The 11,686-nt window shown below is 40.7% G+C and overlaps 1 protein-coding gene across 1 annotated transcript; it reads left to right on the top strand.

The window, feature by feature from the left end:
• Window positions 1–44: 44 nt before the first annotated feature.
• Window positions 45–10,342, top strand: LOC135409132 (cell cycle control protein 50C-like). The gene is made up of 7 exons (XM_064644283.1): window positions 45–840; window positions 1,660–1,770; window positions 2,935–3,036; window positions 4,395–4,485; window positions 6,599–6,736; window positions 7,743–7,952; window positions 9,023–10,342. Exons 1-7 carry the CDS (start codon window positions 625–627, stop codon window positions 9,211–9,213), a joined length of 1,059 nt encoding a protein of 352 aa, XP_064500353.1. The 5' UTR covers window positions 45–624; the 3' UTR covers window positions 9,214–10,342.
• The last annotated feature ends 1,344 nt before the right edge of the window (window positions 10,343–11,686 follow it).

Genomic DNA, 11,686 nt, shown 5'->3' on the forward strand with positions numbered 1-11,686 from the left:
TTGGAAAACCATTGATCCAAATCAGATATTTTGAAAATGAGTGATAAAGGACCCATAACCTTTTTACAACCTTTAACTGCATCTCAGCCAATAACAATGAATGTAATAGGTTAAGAAAATTGGATTGGTCTTCAAAGGCAATGTTTTCTGTCCAGTGCTGTCTGAGTTCCTGCAGTCCTCCCCAGTGGAATCCAGTGCATTTGGAATAGAACTCCTTTCGTTGTATGCCTTGCCTGTTAGCTGGGCAGCTATGGGCGTGAAGGGAGAAGAAATAATGCATCTGACATTACACAGAAATTCCAGTATAGCTGACAGTGTCCCTGCAAATGAGTAAGACATAACAAATCCTACATAACAAGAGCTGTGGGACAGGAAAAATATATTTAAGCTTTTCCAGGAGGCATGAACTGGACACCCTGATCAAAGTACACAATTGGTACAAGCTGATCATGGGGATCCAGGCACAATACAGAAAACAAGGAAGAGAGAGATGTAGTTAATAAGTAATTCCTGGCCATAATGCAGTTTGAACAAACAATACAGTCTCCCAACAATAAAGACAATATCTCAGCTTAAACACTCTCCAGCACAAGTATATTATTCCTTCCTCTCACCAAGAAGAAAATGAAAAACAAGACAAATTTTCCTTCACAAGAAGAAGAAGAAGCACATCCTTCTAGGTGTCCAGATAACAGTGCCTTCAAACAGCAGAGGCTGCCAGCTTGGAAGCCCCAGCTTAATATTGTGACTGTGCTCTCCAGCTTCTTCCTCACGGGCGCATTCTGCCTTACTGTGGGAGTCTGCCTTATACTGTCTGCAAACAGCGTCAGAGAAATCCAGGTTGGTTTGGGGCTGGTGTTCTTAGATATTCTGTAAGATAGAAACTGGGCTAGGTTTGGAGGGAAAAGGCTTTGAATTTTTGCTTCTGAATAAAGATGGTAGCAATGGCTTCACGCCCTGGACATACGTCCAACAACTAGTATTCCTGTGAAAATCTGCAGAGATTGTCAGTCATCAATAAAACCCAAGCACTGAGTGGCTAACTGGGTGGTAATGTCTGAAATATGGGTTATGATTACTGCTACTGGCTGGTAATCCCTGAAATGTTGCCATTATTTCCTGGGATTTTGAAGAGAAAGAAACAAATCCCTTTGATAGTGTTTGGTACTAGAAGAATATACGTTTCCCCGGGCAAAATCTTAAAATACAGGGAGTCCTAATGTTTAAATCCCTCCTGGAGGAAAGGCTTTTTAGACCTGTGGTGTTGTTAATAGACTCCTGGTTGGAGCCAACACTCAGCACTACGTCCAGGCTGTTCAACAGGGGTGGGCCATGATGCACGTGGAGATTTGTCAAGCATTACTTGATCAGCCAGAAGTGCAGAAGGTGCAGAAGTGTTCTTCACTCAGCACTCCTGTGCCGAGGAGCAGATGGGAAGGTTCTGCAACAGTCATCAGAAGGCTCTAAAACAGCTTTAAACTGGGGATAAATTTTGTGAATGTTCATTGAGGCCAAGTCCTCATTCTCTGCCTCTTCATTTTTAACAATGTTTTTGGCAGTGCACTTAGAAGAAAACTGCTCTGAGAAGTCTTGGAGCTAAAACCTTTTCTTATGTGCATGTCCTTTATTATAATATCTCTACTTGTTCACTTCTGCCAGATAGATTATTCAGATAAATGCTCAGACTGTTCAAAATTCCGTGAAAATTCCTCTAACTGGAATAAGGAATGCCATTGTTCTGTTAATTTCACGCTAAAGGAAGATATATTGGTAAGTAGATGCAAGAAACAACTGAATTTGCTTAGTACCACCTGTTACTTATATCCCTGTATGATAAAATACACTAATTCTGTTCTGTAAAGCTCCTGACTAAATTTTCTTGGTACTTCTTCAAAGCATGAAATACTTAAAATTTTATGCTTTTGCCTTCATTAATCATTTTGGATTTGTTAAAAATAATCCAGACCAGACTGCCTCTGTCCTTATTTGGGAGATGTCCAAGGAGAAGACGGGGATGAAGGAAATTATATTTGATTATGGAGGTGACGTCTCTCTGTATCTCCCTCTGAGTCAGTAGCAAACCCTTTCCCTTGGTCTGGGGTTACTTGTTACTGCGCTGCTAAGCTCTTGAGAAGGAAATCTGAAGCTCTGACCACTTTACATAAGTAAACCCCTGTAGTCTTTTTTACAAGGGTTATGCTGTTAATCCCCAAGGTCCTTGAAATAACTCAAGTCTAGCAATGTGATTCTGCAGTTTCATTTGGAAAAAGTATCCTTCATTTCCTGTCCTAAACTACCAGGTCATGTTGTTGAGACTGTTCAAGTGCTTCATGTTCCACCAAAGAGATCTTATACTTAGTGTTGCATAAATGCTCCCTTAAAATTATAATGCAATTTAAATTATAAAGTCACTTTCAGATTCTTCAGTATTGAAGGGGCTGTTAAAATACTTTGTAATTCTTCAGATTACAGTGATGTTTGACATGAGAAGTTAGTTTAACTGAAAAATGGGATTTTTTTATAGTTGAATAATTATCTTTCATGCTTGAGTTGCCTGCCTAGCATTCTCCATTTAATTTGAAGGTTTTTGTGCACCTTCTTTTGTGGAAAATGAGTGTCTGTCTCAGTGAAATTATTCATTGGCCAAGTTCATGGCCAGCCATGCCACCTTGAGTAAAATAATTATCAGGCATTTTTATTTTAGGTTTCGTTTGGTAATTTGAAGTATGTTTAATTTTGTGCCAAAATACTAAAACTTTCAGTTAGGGTAAAGACTAGATTCTAGCCTGTGTCTGCTGAATTGCTTAGAGTGTAGTTACCAACACTTTAATACAAATTGAGTACTCTCTTCCCCTCTCTTTTTTAGCAAGTAGTAGGATTTCTCATTGTGTTCATGAACTCACCTTATTGAAGGGATTTATCTTTGAATTCTAGGGTGATGTTTTTATGTACTATGGTCTGCAAAACTTCTATCAAAACCATCGTCGATACATGATCTCCAGAAGTGACGCACAACTGTTGGGTCGAAATGTAAATGTAAGTTTTCTTTTTATGTTATGAGATCACCAGCAGGTGCATCTTTTACCATATGGAGAGCTAACTAGGCATAACTTGTTAAGTGTGTCTAGATGGCTCTAGGGAATGATGAAGTACAGATTTTTAGTGTTTGGTCTCTGCTTTTATGATTGCTACGGTCATTAGAGCTAATAAATTAATAAGGGAGGAAGATTGAGGGGATAAATAAAAGCTGTCAGTCCAGTGTTGCAGTTCTCAAACCTGCACCTTGTAGGAGTGCTACTCAAAAATACATTGTCCTTTTCAAATAAATTTACAGAAAGCTTCTCCTCATGTTTTCGGTCTTCTTAGCCAGAAATGTTTTAAGCTGTGCTTTTATTATAGAGTTAGTTATTCTAAGTCTTTCATTTTGCCATCTGGCTTTGAAAGTGGACAAGGAGGAGGAAAAGGTTTATGATGAAATAAGTGTTTATGTAGCATTCTAAGTACACAATTTAGAGCTCTAAAGAGGGAGCTAGACAGCATTGCCTGCAGCAGACCTGCATAAGGAAATTGGAGAACACAATCATGGCATTCAGGTTTTTTTACTTACAAATCTAAAACATATTTTCTTTGGCTTAAAAGTAGCATTTCTTAATATACACACAATCCACATGCTGTCCTTTCAGTATGTATGATGGTTGTGCCATAATAATCTGTTGTTTCTATAAAATGCTTCTTGTAATGTTCAAGACATGTTCCTCATACATCTGCTTCTCTAAGTGTCCTGTCAGCTTGTTTGTTTGCATCCAGATGCAACTGCTTTTGGCTTTTGTGCCAGTCAGATACACAGGTCATTGGACTTACTTGAAAATGTTTCCATGTTTAAACCTGAAGATTTGTAGTTTCCCATGAACTAGGATAGGAGAGATGTGATAAATTCAAGGTGGACCTTTATTTTTCAGTTCACGCATCAAGATTTTTCCATGTTGAACTGCAGTAATGTGGCTAACTATGTCTGCTGTTCTCCAGCACTAAAGCAGTCCAGGTCAAAATTAAAAAGAAGGAAAAATAAAATGTTCTATGATAAGCCAAGGCTTCCCTGGAACATTTTCAGCTGTAGCCGTGTTACAATAGCAGATCCCCAAATCTGTTTTTGTAGTCTGGAGCTTGCAAGTCCACAGCAGAATTTGATGAAGACCTTAAGTTTTACGTGCCATGATATGGAAGGTGTTCCTCAACTACAGACTCATTCATTCGGATGTTTCTCTAATGTGACCAGAACGTACTGGAGGCTTAATTTTTCAATGGCTTTTCAGAAGAAGGAATGGGGCAGGACAGCAGCAAATTAAAACAAAACTCCAGGTCTGTGCCTGATTGTTCTGTGACCTTGAATGCAGATTCAGAGGAGCTACTGTGCACCCTTCACAACCTACAAAAATGGGACCCCCATGGCGCCGTGCGGGGCTATTGCCAACAGCATGTTCAATGGTATGTACGTACCTTCCACACCCACCTCAGTAATTTCCACTTGAAACTATTCCATTACCCCATGAGTGTTCCATTACCCCATACTTGAAATTATTCCATTACTAGTCCGATGTTGCAAGGTCTCTGTCTTTCTCCCACAAAAGGTGTTGTTTGGTGGAGACTCTGGTGAATATGGGGCTCTGCTTCCTACTGTTTAGTAACTTTCCCCTTATTTTGAAACTGAGGGAGATTTTTTGGTTTTTTAAGGCCCTCTTCAATGTGAATGTATAGCAGGACTGAGGAATTGAATCCCTGTTGAAATAAGGAACAATGATACAACAGATTTAGTGTACTTCCTTTCTAAAAAGTACATTCTTTACAGTGATGGGAAAGCACAGATTGTGCCTTGCCACATGGTGTGCTTAGAAGGAGGTGACACGTTCTCCAAATTGGTTTGGACCTTTGGATCTATGTGTCTTCCTTTTTGGTCTTTGAAAGCTGGAAGCGTACACAGTTTTAATTTGATCCCGTGTATGATCTTCTTTTAAGTAACCTAGTGGGCATAACCTGCCTATGAGTTTAGGAGATTTCAGAATGTATTTATTTGGAAAGAAAGGAGACGAAAAACCTTTACAGACTTTTCTCCCCTACTCCATCTTTTTTGTCTGCCAATCTCTGCCCCTCTGCCCCAACACCCTTTTTTTTAATCTGTTGCACACAGCAGGTTTTGGCAAGGCAGAGGCTGTTTTCAGCCAGCTGAGCCACCCGCAGCAGAAGACTTGTGAAGGCCAGCTGCATTCAGTAACTTTTAGATCCATTTGATTTTCATCTACCTGTGCACCTTCCTGCTGCCCTGGAAGTCTGATTTACTGGACTGGGCTCAGACCTAGGCCAGCAAAGCTACCTGCATGCAGCCCGCACTGTTCTGGAGCCCCTGCTGAGGGTGAACCTCCCAGTGTCTGCCTTTGCATCTGTCCTCAGTGCATAGTGTGGTGAAAAGTTCCATCTGCTGGTGGTGCGGGGGAAGGAGTTGATGTCTGAATCCTCCCCTCTGGTAGCTCATTTCTGACCCTCTTCTGTGAGAGAAGGTGCTTCCCTTTCGCTTTTGGCAGTTTAGCTGGTTGTCTTGACTGCTCTCTGATCTTGTTTTATAAAATGGGGAAGATGGCCAAGTTCCTACCACAGGAAAGGTTTTTAACCCAAAGTAGCATGCGAGGGAGCAGTCAAGGCAAGCATTTAAGCAGACAGAGCTCAAAGAATTGCAACTCCTGTTAGTGAACTGGTGACAAACAGATAGGGAGTGGAGTGTGTCTGAGCTTTAAGGAGTGTGAACACAGGTTTTGTAGCAGGATAAAAAAAAGGTACGTTTTTGCTGATGTCATGCAGCTGAGTTGTGTTTTTCATGTCTCCTAAAAAGCAGCCCCTCCCCATCTCTATCATCCAGCTATCCCTGCTTCATCCCATTGGCACCCAGATGTTTATAGAGATGTTAATGAGACCTCTATTATTTTTACCTTTTGTTAAACTAATCTAAGTAGGGAAATGGATAAAACAAGTACTCTTCACCCAGTGAAACAGGATGGCATGGTTAAGCACAGTTTTAACTGAATATTTTTTGATTGAAGAAAGTGTTTGTGTCCAAGTTGATAGACAAGCTCTAATTATATTCCCTTGATAGTGCTTTCACCTCTTCCCTCTTCCCTGAAAACACGTTATATATAGCAAAGCAATCAGTTGAGGACAACTGCCGAAGGAATACTAAGGAAAGTATTGGAGTACTAGGAGAGTAACTTCTGTAGCTAGCCAGAGAGCTCTGAAAGTGATTTGCAAAGAAGTTAATCTCACAGGAGTTGATGGATATGAGATACATGTGCCCATGTTCCTACAAGGCATTGTTTCTTCAAGAGGGTTATTTGTAGGAGTACGTTCAGTGTAAAACTTCAGAAGTTACACAACTCTGGAACCCTAATTCTTCTCTTGTTCTGTACACAGTCGTGATGAAACCTTTCCCAGGACTTTTTTGGTTTTCTATTCACTTGAAAGGTGCTTCAGTGTGACATTTTTTTGTTAGTCATGCTGGTAATTAGAATGACTGTCTTTTACTCAAATGTATTGCTTATTGTATTCCCTGCAGACACTATTGATCTTTTTTACAATCGTAACTCATCTGTGATTCAAGTGCCACTGCTGAAGACTGGAAACAGTTGGTGGACAGATAAAAATGTGAAATTTCGCAATCCTGAATCATACAATCTCTCTTCTGCATTTGCAGGTAAGAATGGTTCCTTCTGCTGGTATTCCTCATTTTTCAATGGCTTCCCTACCTCGCTGCTCATGTGTCTCTCATTCTGAGAAAAATCCCTTTTGGGAGAAATACCTCCCAAAGCAGGTTGGAGAAGCAGCTTTAGAGGGTGACTAAGAGCAGAAGACACATTTAGCCAAAATATCACCTTTTTATTTTTTAATTAGTGACCACAGACATTGGAAGAAAATGGATTTGGAAGACTGAAATTAGCCCACATCAACACCCTTCTGTATCGTTACTTGTAATGCTTAATCTGACCAGGGAAAGCAAGGATGCAGTTGCTTTGGGGTTTTTTTCCTATTGGAAATATCTGTATAGGAGAGTTGCATGTCACATCTTTCCTTTGTGCCTTTGCAGATTCTTAGGCAGTTGTGAGGCAATTGAGACTGCTTTCGTCACTAGTTCTTTCACACCTCTTTCCTAGGGCTCTTCTCTTTCCTTGTTATGGTTGATCTGTATTGAAGTGGGACTAATATCTCCCTATTGTGCATCAGGGCAGTGCTGTGCTGGATGAAAAATGCAAGAGTTAATTAACTAAGTTTCATGAGACAGATTCTAAATATCATAGGCCATGCCATTAGGCTACAAAAAGGTGCCTCTCTGGTTGTGCAGGAGTAAATTAATGTATAAAAATGAAGGCAAGCTCCTCATCATTGCTTGTTGAAGAGGCAACAAGAATCCAGAATAAACAGTATTTTCATCTGTGCAAGTCACTTTGTTTTTCCTGAGCTTGAAGTTTCTAATGTGTGGCAACCTCTGAGTACTGTTAAACTGTTCATTCATGTTTGAGGTGAGTGGAGATGCTTGGGTGAAAATTGTTACCTAGCATATATAATTTCTGAATATTGAGTAGTGTCTCGTGTCTCTTCCATATCTCATGTTCTGTGTTGGTTTTGAGTAGGCCCAGAATTTAGCCAGCAACCACTGTTCTTACTGACAGTGTGTCTTACCTGCTTTGTTTCTTTTCCATCAGGGACAGCAAGACCTCCTTACTGGCAGAAGCCAGTGTATTTGTTAGACGAGGAAGATGAGAGGAACACCGGTTATGTCAACGATGACTTCATCATCTGGATGCGAGTGTCAGCCTTTGCCACCTTCAGAAATCTTTACCGCCGTGTCAGGCGGATCAGGCACTTTGCAGATGGCCTGCCAGCAGGGAATTACACCTTCCAGATTTCCTATAGTATCCTTTCATGTTATCTAAGACTGTGAGATAGTTACAGTGAGATGGAAGCAGGTAGGATTTTTGTGGTAAACTGGCAAAGAAACTGCACAGAACGCCCCAAACTGACTCACCAAGAAAAATGAGACAGTCAGTGGTGATGGACTCTCTTTAGCCCATGCAGAGGCTGTTAAGGCTTGTTACTCAAACAGAAGCACATGATGGTTCTGACTTCTGAGGGGGCTACTTTTGGCTGGTGAGAGTACACAGGTGCATCACACAAGTAAAACTGAAGAATGGGAACCTGAAGGGATGATTGAAGATGCCGTTTTAGCTGAAAATAACAATGGCCTAATCAGATGGGTGGGCTCTGTTATGGGGGTGCACAATGTGCAGAGGTGTCCCTGCTGCTTAGAACAGCACGGGATGCCTGGGTCACCAGAGCTTTCTGATGGATTTGGGCCACGTGCTGACTAACAGGAGCTTTTGTGCTGGTGCAAATGCCCTCTCACACCCAACAGCAGGAACTTTGCTGACTAAAGCACTCCTTTTGTCAGCAGGAGTTATGTCAGGATGACTGTAAATTTCTCTCTCAGCTGATAGAGCTATGGTTTTAAATATGGCACAGCCTATTCTGAAAGCTTCCATGAGAGAAATGAAAGGTAAAATCATATAACATTCTGGGTATGACATATTAGGTAGGGGTGAGCACTTATCCTCACTGAGACTGTGTGGAGTATCATCATAAGCTGCCCCAAAGGCTCATTTTCAAGTTTTCATAGCAAATTAATGCAGTAGCAGTTATATAAATTATGAATCTGAAATTTGCAATGTTTTTAAAAAGAAAGTCTTTCCAGGTGCACACGAAGACTGTAACTAAAATAACTGGATTTCTTACCACCAGCTGCTACCAAGTTTTTGGATCCAGAATAGCAGAGACATCACAGATCAGTTAAAGGAGTTTTGGCAGCAAATGCAGACCTCCAGACTCTTTATGCCTTGGAAAAGTTTTTGAGCATTTAACCTTTCCTTTCTCTTCTCCTGAAAATAATATAAACTTTGTTAGTGAAATCTTAACATCCTTCTATCAGATTTCCCTGTTTCCAAATTCAAGGGAAGGAAGCACGTGATTCTCTCAACCGTGGTATGGAGTGGAGGAAGTAACCCATTCCTGGGAATTGCCTACGTGGCTTCTGGCACAGCAGCAACCCTGGCAGGTTTTGTCATAACTGCCATCCACCTGAAACTCAGAAAAAAGAAAACATACTTTCAGAGGCAATAAGGTTCCCTGGCTTTCTGAACAAAAGCAAAGGTGTGCTGTGAATGAAGAACGTGCCGCACAGACCTTTCATTCTTTCCCCTGAGCTCTGGACCTGTTTCAGTATCAGGTTTGGTGAATGTAAGCAAACTGAGGAGCAGTGCTCTTCCATCATCTCACACCAAACTTACCTGAGGCAGGATTCTTACTAGTGTGTGTGTGCTCCTAAATTTGTTTCCTAGGAAACTAGTAGTGAGATGAGCTTCAAACAACAGATAACATAGTGGATTAGAATTGCAATGGCAAAGAGATATGGTACTAATGTGTGGCCAGGAGTAAGGGTCCATATTAGTTCCTTACTCAGCCCATAATTCATAAAACATTTCTTTTGACTTAAATGGAGCTTTGGATGGGTAAAAAGTGAGGACTTGATCCAACAAAATGCTTGAGCAGGTAGAATTTACTGCTAAAATCTGTTTGTGAGCCACATACCTATGCTGAATGGCTTGGGCTTTATATACCTTTTTCAACTATCCTGAAAAAGCAACCAATTTAGCGCAGCACATTCATTGATACTCAATTTATGATTGAATTGAGCTTGATATTCAATTTATGAGTGAATACAGGTCATTTATTAGGAGTTCAGAGTTTGTTTAGACCAAATTTATTGGTTTTATCTAGGTACTGACAGCTGGAGAACATCAAAACACTGATTTACAATTTTTTTAATCATGGTGTAATAAAAAGCTTAAATTAAAAACTCCTTTAATTCTAAATATTTTAGCAGAAACATCTACCTGATATGACTACAAGGCCACAATTACACTCCTACCTACTCCACTCTTCCATGTGAAAGTTCACAGATCTTACATGTCATAGAATGGTGACTTATTGTCAGTAGAAAACAAAGAACCAGAAAACCTGTCAACTTAATTTTGAAAAAGTAAACACTGCAGCTCATGAATAGGCTTGTCATTTTTCATGTTTCATGTTCAAAATTTTACATATTTAGGACTTAATTTTGAGTCTCTCACAAAATGAAGGAACAGCACTGAAGAATTTAGGTCAAGCATACTGTGGTACATCCAAATTTTTTAAAACAATTTTTCTGTTGCAAAAGCGCAAACGGAATAAAACACTTTGATAAGTATTATGTGTGACTTGCCTCCCTTTATCCTAAGGAAACTTCACATTAGAACAAGAAAGAAATCACAGACTAGAGCAAGAGAAGGGAGTGTGGCACGGGGAAGGGGGGGCTGTGCCACTGTCAAAGCACCCACGTCTGCTTTTCAAAGTGTCTGGGGCTGAGGAGCTTTGACAGATGGCCTCTGGTGAAGGTGTTTGCAGCCACAGAAGGTGCTGCTGCCTTGAATCTCTACTTTGTAATTGAACCATGAGCAGCAGAAGGGGCGCTGCTCGAGGTGACAGCCCAGCCTGGGAGCACAGTCTCACTCCATGATGGTTTATGCTGACCTGGGCAAAGGTCTGTGTTCCCATCTGCTTTTGCTAGTCAGGGCCAGTCACCTCCTTCTGGAAACTGTAGAAAGACAATTCCTGTGTTTCAACCCTTGTGTCTGAATCTGTCAGTAGCTGTGGAGAACCCTACCCCTCACAGGGCTGGACAAGACAGAGCATGAAGCAGTACATTTAGCAATGCTTAAGCTCATTCGTCTAAATCATTTTTAACAATGGGACAGGCTCCTAAACCTTTTAAATCCTTTTGAAAATGTAATTCCATGCAGCTCTCTGGAAAGCCTTGATGGGAGTTCCTGCCAAAGCTGAACTTAGGTTTTCTGGCTCCTAAAAGACTACAGGAGCTTCTCTATTTTTCTCTTTCTTTTTTCTGTTTTTATTTTTTTAAAATCCTCCAAGAAACTGACTTTCAGGAAATTATATGGGTGGTTAAGTCACCACGCAATAGTCACTTATCTTATTTCTTCATGAAGTATCTGGTAAAAATATTAGTAAAAGGAGACTGAATAATGAGGTATATATTTCAATGAGTCAGTGTCTACCAGCAAAAAAAAGTTACCTAGAAAATGCAGTCTGCAGTCTAGCACATAGTGTTTGCCCATTATCTCCCAGAGGTTTGTGCAAGAACTTCTTCTCTCGAAATGTACATTGCCTTCAAACCGCTCCATAGGGAAAACCTGTCTTCTGACAAGTCTTCCTGTTTTTCCAGAAGTTGTCTAAGTCTTCATTTATAAACCCAGTATCTCATTTTTCATCTTACCACAGCTTTAAACACACCTTGCATCTTTCTTGTACCCTCTGAGCAGTGTCCTTGGAAGCTGCTGCTTGAGCTCCAGCCACTTCTGTTGTTAACTCTGAGAAGCTCTGCAGTGTCTGTCTTGTTTGGGATTGTGCCGTGCAGACCAGAGCAATGGGAATGGCAGTTTTGATTAATTACTCCCAATCTGCCTTGCTCAAAAGGCTGGGAAATATGTTTTAGCAACCTCCTTACAGTGCCTTTTGTGCCAGTGCTGCCGTTACGCTG

The sequence above is a fragment of the Pseudopipra pipra genome, chromosome 2 (assembly GCF_036250125.1).
Source record: "Pseudopipra pipra isolate bDixPip1 chromosome 2, bDixPip1.hap1, whole genome shotgun sequence".
NCBI lineage: Eukaryota > Metazoa > Chordata > Aves > Passeriformes > Pipridae > Pseudopipra > Pseudopipra pipra.